Genomic DNA, 18,397 nt, shown 5'->3' with positions numbered 1-18,397 from the left:
CTTTAGTTAATTCATAATCAATCATAGCCAAAAAAATTAATGAAAATTTTCAGAAGTCCATAAATTTTTAGTTGTGTTATGACTACTGTAATGATCTGTGTTCCACTATGAATGACCCACATGTTCAGGTTATCCAGTGTCCATACTATCTGTTTCTCCAAGGTATCCCCCACAGAGTACACATTACCAGTGTATCAAAGCATACATATTGCTCATTTGTCCACAGTACCCATAGTTTACACACCGCCCATTTCCAGTGTATCCACAGTGTACATTGCAGCTGTTTTCAGGAAATCTAAGGCACATACTCCCCATTTGTCCATATAGCCACAGTGAACATACTACCAACAATATCGCAGTTGACAGAGAAGGGAGGGACCAGAGCCAGAGAGAGGAGACAAAAGAGAGATTATATTATTTTAATTAATATATTGCTATAGCTGTCCTTTTTATTACTACTATTTCTAATTTCTTATTGTATGTAACATGGATTCAATATCATAGATATGTATAAGCATAGGTGAAACAGAATGAGTATAAGGCTTAACACTACAGTTTCAAATATGCATTGGGAATCTTAGAACAGATTTCCCACGGGTAAAGTAGAAACACCGTATTACAAAACTTCTGTTCGCATTGATAGTTTTGAAAACAATTTATCTCATTGCTGTACTAAAATTAATAAACCCTGAGAGACATAAAAATCTAAGCATCATGTATTAGATTCATGGAGAAATAAGTCTTATTATGTTGAAAAATGATTTTAAATATAATTAAGGTAGTTGTACAGGTACACTTTCTGCACTGCACATGTCCTTAGTGGAAGCTCATTAAAGTTTCATGTTGTAATATGCAGCAATGCATGAATAAAGACTGTCATTTCCTGTATCTTATGAAGTTAACTGGTAACTCTGATGTCATAAATCTATGTGACTGTGGCCATAAGAAGAAAAATAATTTAGACCTAAAACAAAAATTCTAGAAAAATTTTCCATTTTTTTTTTTGCTCTCACCTTGATATTTAGAAGCAACCTAAAGAAATCGTTTTGTTTGTTGTTTCTGAATTACATTAGTCTTTCTTTTTTGTTTTTCTCTGAGTCTGTGAAACCCTAGAGAAAGCACAAAGAACAGAAATCAGGCAAGAAAACATAAAAAATTGGGCAAACAACATTTTAAACACAAAATAACCCCCAAAGACTTTTTTCATCAGCCGTTCCTCAGTCTTTTCCCAGTGGATGTTGACACAGAGACTTTTTACTAGATGTTGAAATGTCTGATCCCCTCAACTGAAATAAGAACTGTCACCAGATGGCATCTACTGCCTTTGAAAACACTGCACACACAAGAAGAGGAATCAACAAGACAAACAAGAAACACTGCAGAAACTAATAATAAGTACACAAAGTACACAAGTGTATTTATTACATTTTGCAAGCACTTTGTTCTACATTTCAAAAACGCCACCATCAAGCTGTTGGCACATTTATGTACAAAACAGATTACTTTTAATGCCTGCTACAAAGCACTCAGTGAAAATACAAACTCTAAAACCAGAAACATAAGCCAAAATGTCAACATCATTACATAAATTTAAAAGACAGTTTTAAAAATCATCACAAACTGTAGACACAGAACTGAAACACTATCATATAGAATTTAAAGAAGCCCGTTAATACTTTTGCTGTATAACTTTAATACTGCATATATCAGAAAACGTTGAACTGGTAAGATAATCTAAGTGTTAAAAAAGCAAAAGACCCCCAAATTAATATTACAGAATGCATAATCATGCCACAAATAACGCTAGTAATACCCCCTACCTACTACAAGAACTTGTAAAATTACTGATGATGCATGACTAGTAGTTGTACAAAGATTGTTTCACTCAATAAAGTTTATTGGGAATGCACTTACACTGAGGGAGGATTTCACAATGGTCAAATCAGTGCACAATACTACCTAGGTTTATACACTGACAAAATTCTTGTCAGGTTACATCATTATTTTAAATGACACTTTACAGCATTCTTGTAGCATTAGAAATAATCAAAAGAGAGTCAAGGTTAAAACAAACACTAAATTTGGTCCAGTAATACAGATTGCTTTTTGTTTAAAATTTGTCTGATATAGGTACTTCTTATAAATGAATATGAATGAACAACATTCGGTTAAAATGACTTACTTGAAATAAAAACACAAATATATCACTACGCCCCCAAACAATACATTCTATAGTGGCTTGTGACCACCCTTTAGAAAACACTACAGGTAAACCAACATAGATCGGAAGGCTGCAAGCAAAGCTATTATATTAATGGAAGTCTTTTCAAATATATCATACACATTTTAAGAAATAGCTTACAGAGGTGCAATCCATGAAAAGTTTTAAGTAGGTAAAACAAGTCTTGAGGGGTTAGTGTGCTTATGTTTAATATACCACCTTCATAAAGGTAATTAATTTTCCACATTAGCATATTAAAAGATCCAATCCAGCCACTGCATAAATCACAAAAAGATCATTCTCCAACAGTCCACAGTAGTTATTTCCATGATAATTGTTTCTACACTAAACTTTAAAAGGTAAGCCTGGTGTCACAATCTTAGAAAGGCAACTGGCCATGCATTAGCATCACTGTTTCTACATGCTCACAACATAAACATGAGTAATCAGAGAAATACCTTTTAAGTACATCAAGAAAAAAATACAATGTTAACAAAGATAAGAAGCACTTTTTTTGACCTACCCTTATAAATTTAGAAATTGCACCTTAGATTGATGAAAACAATAACCAGGGCCTGTAGACATGAGGCCACTGATCTCCAGACTAGATTCCATATCAAGAAGACTCACCTTGATGCCATCTCTGTCTCTTATTTGTAATGTACAATGGTCCCTTTGAAGGTTACCTGTAGTTAAACTAGTTACCGAAATCAAAACTAAAAAGTATAAAAAGCTATTTTCTTTTCAAAACATAAGAAATAATGCAAAAAAGTGTTATGTGTGATATGTTGAAGGTGATTAAAAATCAAACAAATACTTGCATTTTGCAACGTTAATATCTTTCATCTTCCAGAACTACCAAAGTAGTTGAAGAATTAAAAAGAAAGAAAGAAAGAAAGAAAGAAAGAAAGAAAGAAAGAAAGAAAGAAAGAAAGAAAGAAAGAAAGAAAGAAAGAAAAAGAAAAGACCAAACAGGAGCTTGTAGAAGAGATTTGGTTATTCCAATTCAACAAATTAGGAGATTGAATGCTAAACAGCAAAGAGTTGCACTCAGGTGATTCATTAGTCACCCTGCATATCTTTGATGAGAAGCACTCCCAGTTTGCTTTTCAAAGGTTGGATGGTTGGATGGCCCTTAATTAAACACCAATGCATTTGAATGGTAAGGAACAGAGAAATATATTTATGTGTATGCATTGAGCCGCTCTTTGGAGCGAGTGGAATGGATGTCATGAAGCTCTTGTTCCTCCTTCGACTTGATGTCTTCATACTTTTGCATCCGGCAGGCATCCTTCACATAGGCCCAGTTGGCAGACAGAACCATAAGGTAGTGGACCTGACAGAGACAAGATAATTCATACTGGAAGTCCGTTCACTCTCAGTATTTTGTTGCTAGGATCTAATAAATACACCAAACTATATATTTATACATGAAAGGTTCATACTTTAAAGGGAAACAACATTGGTGTGGTAAGAACACTGTGGCTAAAAGATATTCCCCACTCAGCCAAATATCTCTTCTTTTCCAATTCTAAAATAATCCAAGACTGATTATAAAGGCTATTATGCTTCCTGTCTATGCTATTATCATTTACCCAAATCCTAAGACTGCATGCTTCATATTCATGTGTCTGTGATCTTTAATGCACAAGCAGAAATACTCCCTTACACAGTTTGTGATTTGAATTCATATTGTGCTGAGAAGAATGTTCTTAGGAGTTCTAAACTTGTGTATCTAGTTATCAAGGAAATTGTGTTCACAACTGATTTTTTTTGATTTGTTAATTTTTTTAAATTTTATTTTATTAATTACACTTTTTCACTTTGTATACCCCCCATAAGCCCCTCCCTTCCTCCCCTCATGGTCACACCCTCCCTCCTCCTCCTTCATGCATGCCCCTCCCCAAGTCCACTGATAAGGGAGGTTTTCCTCTCCTTCCTTCTGATCTTAGTCTATCAGATTACATCAGGAGTGGCTGCATTGTCATCTTCTGTGGCCTGGTAAAGCTGCTTCACCCTCAGGGGGAGGTGATCAAAGAGCAGGCCAATCAGATTATGTCAGAGGCAGCCCCTCTTCCCATTACTATGTAAACCACTTGGACACTAAACTGCCATGGGCTACCTCTGTGCAGGGGTTCTAGGTTATCTCCATGCTTGGTACTTGGTTGGAGTATGAGTCTCTGGGAAGACCCCTGTGTTCAAATTTTGGCTCAGAGATTAAGAGCACTGGCTGCTCTTCCAGAGGTTCTGAGTTCAATTCACACAACCATATCTCATCTATAATGAGATCTGGTGCCCTCTTCTGGCCTGCAGGCAAATATGCAGGCAGAACAGTACAGATAATAAATCTTTAAAAAAGAAAAAGAAACCTTGTAACAGAGGGCCTCGGAAAGGCTCTGCCCTGCAGACTATCAAAGCAGATGCTGAGACTTATGGCCAACTCTTAGGCAGAGTGCATGGAATCTTATGTAAGAAGTGGGAAATAGTAAGATCTGGAGAGGACAGGAACCCCACAAGGAGAGCAACAGAATCACAACTGATTTTTAATTGCCTTTATGTGACATTAGGTACTACAAGATAGAACAAATTTTGCCATATGGATCTTCTATATTAATATGTATTCATAATAACTAGAAAGGTATTATGTTTTTTAAAAAGGAATCACATAAGCTAAATCTGGTGGTACAGGCCAGTATTTCCAGCCATTTAATTAGCTACAGTAGCCGACTCACAGCTTTAATGTCAACCTGGATAAAAGTTCAAGGTCAGCTTGAACACCTTAGTTAAACCCTCACCTCGTCTACTTCAGTGGTCAAATGCTTGCCTAGCATTCACAAGCCCCTAGGTCCAGTCTTCAATACTGAGAAATGAAAGGTTCAACATGATAAATTCTGATGGATGAGTTCATGATTAAGTTGTACTTTCTTTGAGATTAAAAATATAGGGAATGTTTTATTCAACAATTAGAAAATAAATTACTAAGTAACTTAATAATCAAGACTATAATCAAAGAAAAATGGGCTATCAGTTGGGAGTGGAGAGATGTTATGATCTGAATGAGAATGGCCCTCATTGGTTCATGTGTTTGAATGCTTGGTTTGCAACTGATGTAACTATTTGGAAAGGATTAGGAGATGTGGCCTTGCTGAAGGAAATGTATCACTAGGAGTGAGCTTTGAGGCTTCAAAAGTACCTGCCATTCCCAAATAGCATTCTTTCACAATCTCTTATCTCCCTGCTTTCCTCTCTCCTGTCTGCCTGTGGATCAGATGTAAACTTTTTTTTTTAATTTCTCTCTGTTTTTGACAACTGTTTTTATTTTTTTCAATTTTTAAAAAACTTATTTATTTATTACAATTTATTCACTTTGTATCCCATCTGTAGCCCCCTCCATCTCCATTCCACTCACCCTCCCTCTTCTTTCCCTATGCCCCTCCCCTAGTCCACTGATAGGGGAGGACCTCCTCCCCTTAACTCCTAGTTACTGCTGCAATGCCATGCCTGTCTGCCTACTGCCATACTCTTATCATGGCAGTCATGGACTCTAACCTCCTGGAAAAGTTTGCCTTTAAAGTAAATGCTTTCTTTTATAAGTTGCCTTGGTCATGGTCTTTTGTCATTACAAGAGAAAGGCAACTAAGACAGGGAGCATGCAAGCGGTTTGAAGGGGGTAACTGGGAGGTGATAGAGGAGGGAAAGTATAAGGAAAGAGATGTAATTCTATTTCAGTAAAAAATTTAATAAAAGGAAAACATCGAAAGACATGAAGCCAACTGACACTAGAAAAGTACATAATAAAAACCATTTTAAATAGTTAATATTGTAGTTTATTTATCTAGTTAATTTACAACAAAAACTTAATTAATTGTAATGTTGGTGAGCAACTCAAGATCTTTGAAAGTTAAACGAGCATTCTACCATTGAGCTATACTAACAGCTCCTACTTGTACTTTTTGTGACATCAAAATGTAGGAAAAATTATAATTTGCTTTGCCATTTTTAGAACATTCTATTTCTTTTGAAATTTTATTTATAATATTATTATTACTAATAGTTATTCATTACAATTTATTCACTTTGTATCCCAGCTGTAGCCCCCTCCCTCATGTCCTCCTGGCCCCACCTCCTTCCATTTTTTCTCCCTCAGACCCTACCCTAGTCCACTGATAGGGGAGGTTCTCCTCCCCTATTATCTTTTACCCTATCCTATCAGGTCTCATCAGGAATGTCTTGATCCTCTTTCTCTGTAGCCTAGTAAGGCTACCTCTCCAGGGGGAAGTGAACAAAGAACATACAACTGAGTTAATCCCATAGACTTCCCCTGAGCTCCTTTCTAGGAAACCTCCAAAGAGCCCGAGCTGCACATGGACTACATCTGAGGTCTAGGTACTCTCCATACATGGTACTTGGTGGATTCATCATTCTCTGCAGGCCCCCTCTGGGCCCAGATTTTTTTTGGCTCTTTTGTTCTTCTTGTAGAACTCCTGTCTCCTCCCAGGTCTTTCTTTCTGTCTCTTCTTTCATAAGATTCCCTACACTCTGCCCAAAGTTTGGCTATGAATCTCAGTATCTGCTTTGATATCCTGCTGGATAGATTCTTTCAGAGGCCCTCTGTGGTAGGCTCCTGTCCTTTTCTCTGTCTTCTTCAATTTCCAATGTCTATCCTCTTTGTCATTCTGAATGAGGATTGATCATCTTACCCTGTGTCCTCCTTATTGCTTAGCTTCTTTAGGACTATAGATTTTAGTTTGTTTATCCTATATTATGTGGATAATATCCACTTACAAGTGAGTATATACCATCTGTGTCATTCTGCTTCTGGGTTGCCTCCCTCAGGATGATCATTTCTAGTTCCATTCATGAAATTTTATATTTTGTTTAGTATGAGCTGTAATCCCATTGAGGGAAAGTGCTTTGGATAATATTCTTACATTCTATGCTATGGCTCATTACATTATGAAAATTTAAATACTGTCAAAATATGTGTGTATCAAACATTTTTCCCAAGTGCTCAAATTTATATGAAATTTTGATCATATAATTCACAATGTAATAATATTGTCTGATAAAAGGAGAAAATTCTGTTACTTGACTAATACTTGGATTATATATTTGGACACACCCAAGATCACAAAAATAAAAACTGCACAATCCTATTCATATGCTCAATCTAAAAGTCTAACTCACAGTGGAAAGCAGAACGACCAAAGGTTTAAGGAGAATATGGAAATATCTGGATCAAAGCACCCAAAATTACTGGACAGAATGAATATATGATAAGCAGATCTGTTCTCCAAAGTGACAAATATAGTTAATAATTATGTATTGTATCCTTGAAAATCGCTTAGAAAGTAGATTGGCCTTTCCGCACAAAGAACAAATTATGTAATATATATGTTCATCAACTTTTATTTAGAAGTTCCATATTGCAAATATTTCCAGAAATCTAGAACCATCTAGTTCTAAACCTGGGAAGAAGTTTTGCCCCGCTGTCATGCTCTTGCTCCCCATCCCTGGATGAAGATGTCAAGGTCCTCTTGGGATTATTCTGCTAGAGTGTGGTCCTGCCTAACATGGATACAAAATAATGGCATAGAGAAATTCCTGGTTTTAATGCAAATCCTTGTTAATCTGCCTTCAATTACAGATGAAGGCTTCAATATTTTGATAGGACAGAAACTATTTGAATTCCTCAACTATTTCTTGGAAATAGTAATGATAGCTATATTGAGAGTAGAAAATGAGATTGTAAAAAGAACTATCACATAAATCTTGAATGTGTTACTGTGCATAAATCATATAAGTACATTAAATGGCTGAAAAATCTTTTAAAAATATGCTTTTAGTTGTAGAAACAGTAGTGGTAAATTATTATCAAATTGGAGAAGTCAGAAATAGTGCTGTCAATCATTTATGATAACTCAGAATTTTAGTATGATACTGACCAGAGATAATTAATCTCAAAAGAATGTTTTACATTTTTTAACATAATCTTCTATACTCTATTATAAATAAAACTTATCAGATCAGTGAGATGGATCAGTGAGTTAAAGAGATTGCAGCCTAATGACTTAAGTTCAAATCCCACATCCTACGTGGTAGAAAAAGAGAACACATTACCTAAAATTGTCCTCTCACTTTCATACATACCCTGTGGCACACCTGGTCTCTACCCCCCAAATAAATCAATAAATATATTTTAAAAATTCTTTTCCCTCTGCTTAAAAATCAGACTTATGTTTATTTTATGTATATGAGTGTTTTGTCTTCATACCACATGGATGTTGGTGTCTGGAAGTCAGAATAAGGTGTCACATCCCCAGCTAAAAGCTACCCTGTGGATGCTAGGAATTGAACCCAATTCCTCTGAGGGAGCAACCAGTGCTCTTATCCACCGATCCATATCCCTAGACTCCCCTCTTAGTATATTGACAATAACCTCTTATATGCAAATCATATGAGAAATAATGTATTCAAGCAAGTAGCTTGTAATTCAAATTTCTAAGTCAATCATTCAGCTGTGAGAGGCTTACCATAGCAATAACTGCTGCTCCAGCTCCAGCAAGTGCCACGATAAACAAGTGAAAGGTCATGTTCAGCTGACAAAAAGAAAAAAATCAAAGTGAGTCTGTTACATAGACAAGAAAGATTAGAATGGCCACTAACATATAAAGAAGACTTAGCACATCCTTAACCAGTGTGATCTCTAGACAAGTCATGTATTTCATCAACAATAGCATTTATCTTTCAAATCATTTAAATCATTAAGACTGAGTCATTTAACTATAATTTCATTATAAAGACAAGAATGTCATTGAAATGATGAATTTTAAGAGTTTTATGATAATATAAAATTGTGATATATCTTTATAACTTCCAGCCTTTGCTAGCATACACCTGTGATCCCGACACTCGGGGAGGCAGGGGCAGGTAGCTCTCTGTGAGTTCAAGGCCAGCCTGGTCTACAAAGCGAGCTCAGGACAGGCAAGGCTACACAGACAAATCCTGTGTTGAAAAATAAACCATAATAATAATAATTTTCAACCTTAAGAAAAATGAGTTTCTAGAATACAAACATTTAGAATAACTTGATTTAAGTATGTAAAATAGATTTTATATTTGGTCTCACAGTCTGCATGAGACAACTGCAGTAAAATGATCTCTAACAGGAAAAATCAAAATATGTTTAATTATAAAGCATTCTTTTTTCTTTTTTAATTTTGATTTTTTTCTTCACAATTTATTTATTATACATCACGATTAAAGCTCTGTCTCTTTACTCTCTTGAGTTTCACCCTCCCTCCCTCTTCTCCCGTATCCCTGCCAGGCCACAGGAAGAGGATACAGGCAGTCCTGATGAAACTTAACAAGCTATACTACATTCTTTAAATAGCAAAATGTATGCTAAAGTTTTGACAAAATCAAAGTGTAAGAAATGCTCACCTCAGTAGATTCACACATCCTCAAGAAATTCTCAGAGACCGTACAAATTTTCTTTTCCTCTCCAATTGTCACAATCCCTACAATATGTCAAAAATTATAGGTTAGCATTAAATATATTTGAAAGAGCCATAAAAGATAATTTTTGGCTGTTTAAACCTCAGCAACTTTCATGTTAAAATGTGTTCAGCTATAATGGAAAAAAAGTATTTCTCAGCTTTTATTGTTCATAATAACTGTGTTGAGAATTATGAATATGAGATATAAAACTATCTCAACAATTAAAACATTTTTTTTCATAAGGACTAAATTGAATCTAACAACTGGGTTGTTTAGATTTATCGTAGCCACTTCATTGTTTTGGTTAATTAACGTGATGGTGGAAACATCACATCTATTTTAGTGATGGCGCCCCAGGCTGTACTAAGTATATCAAATTTGTTCAACTTGTTCAAGGCTTTCGTTAATCTACAAAGATGTGTTGCTCAAATGAGCCCCTCTTCTTACAATGATATAAAAACAGTTCTATTAGCAATCAGGAATTAAAAGAAGTGGCTATTCCACTCATGTTGACAGTTGTCTATTGAATCCTGGACCAGCTACATAAGGATCACCTGCAGGAATTTTCAAATACACCTCTTTCTAGACCTCATCACACCTGAACACACAATGGGTCTGGAGTGTTGCAGCAAGGACATAGGGAAACTGCTCAGTCATAAACGGATTGCCTTGCAAACACAATGACTTGTGTTTGATCCCCAGGATCTATATTAGAGAAATCTGGGTGTGTTCAGGCTGAGAAGGTGGGAAAGGTGGAGCCCTGGGGCACACTAACAAGGTAGACTGAAGTAGGATTTTAATTTTAAAATATCTTTATTATTGTATGTGAATATGATGTGTGCACAAGAGCATGTGTGCCTACAGTGCACATACCACACAATGTTCCTATGGAACACATGTGCAGATCAGGGGACAACTTTGCAGAGTTGGTTATCTGCTCCCACTTTTATATGGGCCCTGAAATAGAACTCGGGTTGTTGTGCTTTTCTTATCTTTCTACCCAGAGTCATCTCACTTGCTCTTATTCTCTTGCTTTAGACCTCCTTTTAGGGCATGGAAGTAATTTGCATTCACATTACATTTGGCCTTTACTTTCTCTTTTTTTTTTTTTTTTTTGAGAACTACTGAAGCACTAAACATACACGTGTAAAATAACAATATATGATGTTACAGGCATCTCAATCTCTAACCTTTTAGTATGTGATGTCCCTTCGTTAGTCTTAGTGTGTACATGTATATTCACACAACCTTATCTTTATTTTAATAATCAGTTTTTGCATAACTTCATAAAATATTTTGATCATATTTACTCCCTCTCTCCCAACTATGCCAAAAGTCTTACCCACTGAACTTTGTGTCCTCATTTCTTTTTTCAAACTCAAATCCAGTTTGTGTATATATTCTTTGGTATATATATATATATTCTTTGGTATGTAGCCATAAACTGGCATGCAGACATCTTCCAGGGGCTGGGCATCTACCAGGGACCACACCCTTAAAGAAAACGAACTGCCTCTCTTTCAATGGCTATATATTGCTAATATCTCTATAGCCAAGGGTGAAACTTTATTCCCATACCTCCTCACCACACTGGTATTTTGTCTACCTTAAGCTTGCACAAGTATTGTGCATGTTATTACAATTCCTGTGAGTTCATATATGTAACTGTCCTGTTGTGTCTGGAAAACACTGTATTCCTGCAGTAACCCACTGTTTCTGGCTTTCACAAGCTTTCTGCTTCCAGAGGTGCTGTGTTATAGACATTGCAGTCAGGGTTGAACACTCTGCAATATCTTATTTTCTATACGTTGACCAGTTGTGGGTCTTTGTTTCTCTCTATTTATTGAAGACAAAACAAAACAGAAAAGCTTTTCTCATGGATGATGAGAGTCACAAATCTATGAGTATAGCAATATCATTCAAGAGCTGGTATATATGAACTCACAGGAGCTGTGACTTCATTTATAAACCCTTCAGAATACCCAGACAGCCAAAAATTCCATTGTGGTTGAAAAAATAATCCCACCACGGAATGGTCTCACAAAGTCCCACTCCTTGCTGAGGAGCTATTAGTAATTCTGACAGCTGCTGAAAGAGGGAGAGTTAGGGTTTTGTTGTTGTTGTTGTTTGTTCTGATATAGCTTATGATAGGCCAACCAGGCTCCAGGGGATGGCCATAGACTCATGTACACAGTTACAGTACTAACCAGACTCAATGGGTTTTAAAAATAGTTCATGTTGTGGTAGCCACTCTGAGTTGATAGTGTCTAGAAAACGCCACTGGCTTGTGAAAACACTACTCTTTCGGCATCTTACAAACTTTCTGGAACTCTGGAGAAGTGGCAACCATAACATCCTACACAAGACCTGAACAATCTCAGGAAGACAAAATCCCAGGATGGAGAGGGGAGGCAGGCAACCAGCCTCATGCCTACCTGAAGAGCTATTGGCAACTGAAAGCTGCTGGGATAGGAAGGACTGGGTAAAGATTCTGGCAGGTTGGCCATGCCCCTACTAGCTGGGCTGGTCATACACACAATAGTATATAGTCAGCATGAACTAGACTAGATGGGTTAAAAAAAAAAAAAAAAAAACAAGGACACTGAGTTGGGTAGGTAGGTAGTGGATTTGGGCGTTGGGGAAGGAGGAGAATATACCCAAAATACACTGAGTGATCTTCTCAAAGTATTAGCTTTAAAAAAGAGTGCCTGAAATTGGAAAGGACAAGTGGTGGCAGGTTGTATGGGAGGAGATAGAAGGGAGTAGTACATTATATTTACATTCTTACTTCCCATTTGTTTGGGTAGTCAGTGGTGTTATAAAGATAGCTGATTATCTTTTCATCCTGCAGGTTCGTTTCATTTTCTTCATAAGAGCTACAGCCTTCTGGTTCCCCCTGGCTTAAGAAATTACAACTTTTTGCATCACACATTTTATTTTACCATATCATTGAGAGAAAAACATTTCCCATCAAAAGATTGGGACCTGTCAAGTTTTATTGAAAGCACAGACACATTCATGAAAGACATTGAACCCTTGATTTAGTTCAGTAGTGGCAGTTTTATAACAGTAAATAAGGTTTAAAGAATAAGATTAACAGGTTTAACAAAAATAACTTTAATATGGCTCAGATTAATTTGAATTTCAGATTAAGAATGAATAATATCTGTATAATTATGACTCATGCAATATCATGGATCATACTTCTACTGAAAAATTATCACTTGTTTATCTGGAATCCAAATTAAATTAGGCATTCAGTATCTTATCTGTCAACCATGAAAGGATGGTTATATTGCATTCAAATGACATAAAGGGGACAGGAGCCCCACAAGAAGACCAACAGAAACAAAAAAAGCTGGGTTCAGCAGGAACTGCAGACTGATGCATCAACTAAAGACCATGAATAGAGAGGACTTAGACCCCCTGCTCAGATGTAGCCCATAAACAGCTCAGTCACCATGTGAGTTCCTAGTAAGGGGAGAAGAGACAGTCTCTGACATGAACTTGGTTGCCTGCTCCTTGATCACTTCTCCCTGGTGGGGGTGACTTAACCAGCCATATGGGACCTGATAGGCTAGGGTCAGACAGTAGGGGAGGAGGACCTTCCCTATCAGTGGACTAGGGGATAGGGACAAGGGAAGAAGAGGGAAAGAGGGTAAGATGAAGGAGGGGGCTACACCTGGGATACAAAGTGAATAAATTATAAATAATAATAATAATGAGTTTACAACAAAAAAATTCTATTTTAGCAGGGGGAAAATGAAGCATTGAGGGTTGGGTTTTCATGCAACTGTTTTGCTGTCGTCTACTTGGTAGATTTCCTTCATGCTTGTTCACAAGCCTTTTGATTCCTAGACTACACCCTCAGTAGAAGGAACAGTTCATATTCCCTTTAGCCAAGAACTTCACATACAGAGGATATCTTCCTGCCCACCCCCACAAATTTGTGTCATAATACACTGAGTCTCAGAACTTCATCTAGGAGGAGAGTAAGGCCTTTTTTGGAACTTTGTAGCAAAAATATAGCTATACTATGCCCTATTTGTCTGTAGTATCTTCAAATAAACTTCCTACATTCTCTAGAAAAATATTTCTAGTATGCTTGAGGTGTGATGAAGTTTTCATAGAGATCATTTCATAGAGTATCGACAAATATGAATTCAGTTTTTAAAAAATAATTCCTATTTCTTTTATGTTAATGAGTATTTAACCTGCATTTGTGTATGTGTACCGTGTGCATGCATAGTGTCCATGGATTTCAGAAGAGGCTTTAATTCTCCTGGAACTGGAGATAGGGATGTCTACAGTTTTACTATCTATAGAAGAAAATGAAAGTATTGCCTACTATACATAATTGTGGGAATTCAATGTTTAAACATGTAAAAACACTTAACATAATATACACATGGTTATCCTAATACTCTTAGCAATTGAAGCTTGAGTACATGAGAAATAATGAGTTACACAAAAGAAAAATACTGCTGGAAAATGGCACATAAAAAAATAACTGTGCCAAGGCAGAGGCAGGTGGTTCTCTGTGAGTTCAGGGGCAGCCTAGTCTACAAAGCGGGTCCAGAAGAGCCAAGGATATACAGAGAAACCCTGTCTCAAAAAATAAAAAAATGAACTGACAAAAAAAACCCCATGCATTAAAAATATGTTCATTAGTGTTTTGTTTTTGGTTTTGTTTCTTTTCATACGGATGTCTATGTATTATGTGTGTGCAATGCCCTCAGAAGCCAGAAAAGGCATCATATTCCCTGGAACTGGACTTACAGGCAGTTTTTAGTCAATATGTGCTGAAATTGAACCTGTGTCCACTGGAAGAAGAACTAGTGCTCTTAACTATTTTCTGACCCATTTCTCCAGGCCTCTATGTGAATTTTAATTTCTTTTTTCATACTAACATTTATTTTGTATGTATTAGCACTAGGAATGTAAATAATATGAAACATTAAACTATAAATTTATAATGTTGTAAATTAACATTATAAGTGATTTTCCTATGTATGTATGTATGAATAATAATTACTGATTCATGAGGTTTAAGACTTAAATAAAAATAAATAAGGGCTAGAGTGTAGCACATGGTAGGGTTTTCCTGTAATAGGAATAAGGCCCTAGGGTTCAGTCTTTAAAATGTCAAGAAAAACAAAACAAGAGAAGGATTATTTTCTTTCTGTTCTCATCTTTCTGCTTCTCTAACATCCTTTAACTTCATTATATTCAATACCAGGTTTTCCTTTCCCATCTTAGAGGACAATGAAGTATCTCTTCCTTGGTTATCTCCTTACTAGTTATCTCAATTTATACATTTAATAATGAATCAATGAAATTAGGACACAGATATAAGATTAAACTTAAAAGGGGCTTTAAAATTAGAAAAAGAAAACCAATTTTGACCCAGTAATTCCAGAAATGAAATTTTATAGCATATTCAAATATGAATGTGTATGTATAATGATAGCAATTTCCATTCACTCTTGAATTCCCGCCTATTTAAATGTACAGACTTCCCTGAACTGCCTAGTCAGATAAATTTATCTCTGAGGTAATGTACGTGGTGGTTCCAGGGCAATATACAGTATTTTAGAGGCAGTTATTCAAAGTGATTTTTTACTTGGAGACTGATCCACAATCTACCTACCAAACTGACGAAGGTCCAGGCAGAGATTTGCTCCCTCCACTAGTGTGGTATTCCGGCAGATGGTCCACAGATTGAAATACATGTACACTGGCAGTGAGGTGAAAGCTGTGACTCCCAGCCAGGCCAGCATGAAGAGGTATGTTAGCATGATAAACTGCAACACGGAGAACAAAGAGGAAGAAAAGCATGTAAGCTACTGCAAAACAGCCCTGCTGTCAAGCTTTGAAACACATACACACTGCTTCTAGAACCCTGGTGCATAAATGCACAAAAGAGCCATTAGGGATTATAATATAAGAATTTGAGAATTTTCCCCATAAACATTTCGTGAGACTTAATATGTGAAAAAGCACGATATTTTATGTCAACTTATTCTTTCTCCTTGATTTATTGATCAAAGGAACAGGATATTCTTCATGGATATATAGAATTCTGAGTCTTAAAACAGAGTTGATTGTTTGTGGTCAATGTTTTTCTTGTATTTACCAGAAAAATAGAATAATTATCTATTGTATGTGTGTGGTTTTTTTCTTTTTCCTTACTGTGGTATACAAAATTATGCACAGTAATAGATGTATCTCACTGTATTGTGTGACATGAGGACTAATTCGTAAAGCTGTATCTACCCATCACATCATTTCTTTCACCGCAAAAGTTACACATGTCTGCTAAGCATTAAAGCATATTCCAAATGGCAATGTCTCTTCAACTTTCATTAATGCTCTACCTGCTACATTGCACACTATATTACAATTTATTTAAAAAGTAAAAGACAAAGATCTATTCTCTTATAGTGTTATTGTAATTATACATAAGAAAGTCTATAACAAATCTTAGTATTTCAATATATGGCACATTAAGTGCATCCAAGGTTGCAAAATAGCCGATATGTTTTTATTTAAATTTTAATAAGGAAAAAATAAAGGGCATGCATTGTTCTACATTTATTAAATTTAATAAGAACATGTTTAAACATACTCAATAGTATTTGATTTATTCAGCTAAATTTCATTATTTAATGACATAAATAAATTACATTACTGAAATACAAAAACTTCTCATATGATGACTCAATAAAGTAGTTAATTATTTCACTCTGAAAGATGAATATTGTGGTTTTGCATTCTGGTGTGCCTCATATGCTAAAATTTGAATGATAGCCTGTAAACACTGAAATGAACTTAGTTTTGCTGATGTATGAGGGAAGAAACAATGCAAATCAATCATGCGTTCAAGAACATTCATTAAGCGAAGAGACTATCAGACTATCAGCCAGCACCTGTGATCAGTGATTTAATATGGTTTTAAAATTAACTTCATTTGTGCTAATGACCTTTCATTTAGTAACCATTTCAGTTTTTATGGAGAGGCAGAATAAAACGACAAATCTCTATTACACTTAACTAAGAAAACCTTTCACATAGCTGTTGGAAAACATTTATCCCAACCTTCAATATTATTCCGTTTTCAAAGCAAAAAGACATTAATATATCTGCAAAAGCACAGACACTTCCAAGGCTAAGAAAGGCAGGCAGAGCAGGTTAATATACACTGAACATGAGTCTGACAGTAAAACAAGAAAGAAAGAAAGATTTTAGTAGGTGTATCCTATATTACATGTCTATATGAGTGAGTATACACCATGTTTGTCATTCTGCTTCTGAGACAGCTCACTCAGGATGATCCTTTCCAGGTCCCACCATTTACCTGCAAATTTCATGATTTCCTTATTTTTTTTCATTCCTGATTAATATTCCATTGTGTAGATGTACCACAATTTCTGCATTCATTCTTCAGTTGAGGGGCTGTTTCCATCGTCTGGCTATTACAAATAAAGGTGCTACAAACATGGTTGAGCAAATGTCCTTATTGTGTACTTGAGCCTCTTTTGGATATATGCCTAGGAGTCATATGGCTGGATCTTGAGGAAGCGCTATTCCTAGTTGTCTGAGAAAGAGCCAGATTGATTTCCAGAGCAGCTGTACAAGTTTACATTCCCACCAGCAGTGGAGGAGGGTTCCCCGAAGCAGAAAGAAACATATGGTTTATACTCACTCATATAGACATGTCATATAAGATAATCTGTAAATCTAAAGAAACTAATCAAAAGAGAGAACCCTGACTAAAATGCTCAATCCCCATCCGGAAAGGCAAAGAGGAAGGACAACAGAAGAAGAAGAAAACAGGAAACAAGCTAGAAATCTGCCACAGAGGGCCTCTAAAAGGCTCTGCCCTGCAGACTATCAAAGCAGATGCTGAGACTTATGGCCAACTGTTGGGCAATTAGCATGGAATCTTATGTAAGAAGTGGGAAATAGTAAGATCTGGAGAGGACAGGAACTCCACAAGGAGAGCAACAGAACCAAAATTTTGAACACAGCAGTCTTCCCAGAGATTCATACTCCAAACAAGTACCATGCATGGAGATAACCTAGAACCCCTGCACAGATGTAGCCCGTGACAGTTTAGTGTCCAAATGGGTTACATAGATGTAGCCCATGGCAGTTTAGTGTCCAAGTGGAAAGAGGGACTGCCTCTGACATAATCTGATTGGCCTGCTCTTTGATCACCTCCCCCTGAGGGGGGAGCAGCCTTACCAGGCCAGAGAAGATGACAATGCAGCCACTCCTGATGAGATCTGATAGAGTAAGATCAGAAGGAAAGAGAGGAGGACCTCCCCTATCAGTGAACTTGGGGAGGAGCATGCTTGAAGAAGGGGGAGGGAGGATGGGACCTGGAGGGGAGGAGGGAGGGACTTATCAAGGGATACAAAGTGAATAAAGTGTAATTAATAATATATATGTATATATATATAAAGTGCTGAAAATAAAAGGCCACCTCTTGGAGGTGAAAGAAAGAAAGAAAAGAAAGAAAGAAAGAAAGACAGAAAGGAAGAAAGAAGAAAGAGAAAGAAAAGAAAGAAAGAAATAAGAAAGAAAAGAAAGAAAAAGACAGAAAAAGAAAAAGAAAGAAAGAGACAGAAAGAAAGAAAGAAAGAAAGAAAGAAAGAAAGAAAGAAAGAAAGA

The 18,397-nt window shown here is 36.3% G+C and overlaps 1 protein-coding gene across 2 annotated transcripts in view; it reads right to left on the bottom strand.

Moving 5' to 3' along the window:
- Nucleotides 1-1,391: 1,391 nt before the first annotated feature.
- The window catches only part of Gpm6a (glycoprotein M6A), a 310,213-nt gene continuing 293,207 nt past the window's right edge, over nucleotides 1,392-18,397 (bottom strand). For both annotated transcript variants that reach the window (XM_055593583.1, XM_055593582.1), the window contains exons 4-7: nucleotides 15,372-15,525; nucleotides 9,665-9,741; nucleotides 8,755-8,820; nucleotides 1,392-3,557 (exon numbers count right to left, since the gene is read on the bottom strand). In XM_055593583.1, the coding sequence (XP_055449558.1) occupies nucleotides 3,405-3,557; nucleotides 8,755-8,820; nucleotides 9,665-9,741; nucleotides 15,372-15,525 (450 nt within the window). In that variant the 3' untranslated portion in view covers nucleotides 1,392-3,404. The remainder of the gene's footprint in view (nucleotides 3,558-8,754; nucleotides 8,821-9,664; nucleotides 9,742-15,371; nucleotides 15,526-18,397) is intronic.

This window comes from Psammomys obesus, unplaced genomic scaffold (assembly GCF_907164565.1).
Source record: "Psammomys obesus unplaced genomic scaffold, mPsaObe1.curated_primary_1811, whole genome shotgun sequence".
Classification (NCBI taxonomy): Eukaryota; Metazoa; Chordata; class Mammalia; order Rodentia; family Muridae; genus Psammomys; species Psammomys obesus.
Note: the sequence above shows the minus strand (reverse complement) of the source record. Positions and strands in the feature narration are given on the sequence as shown.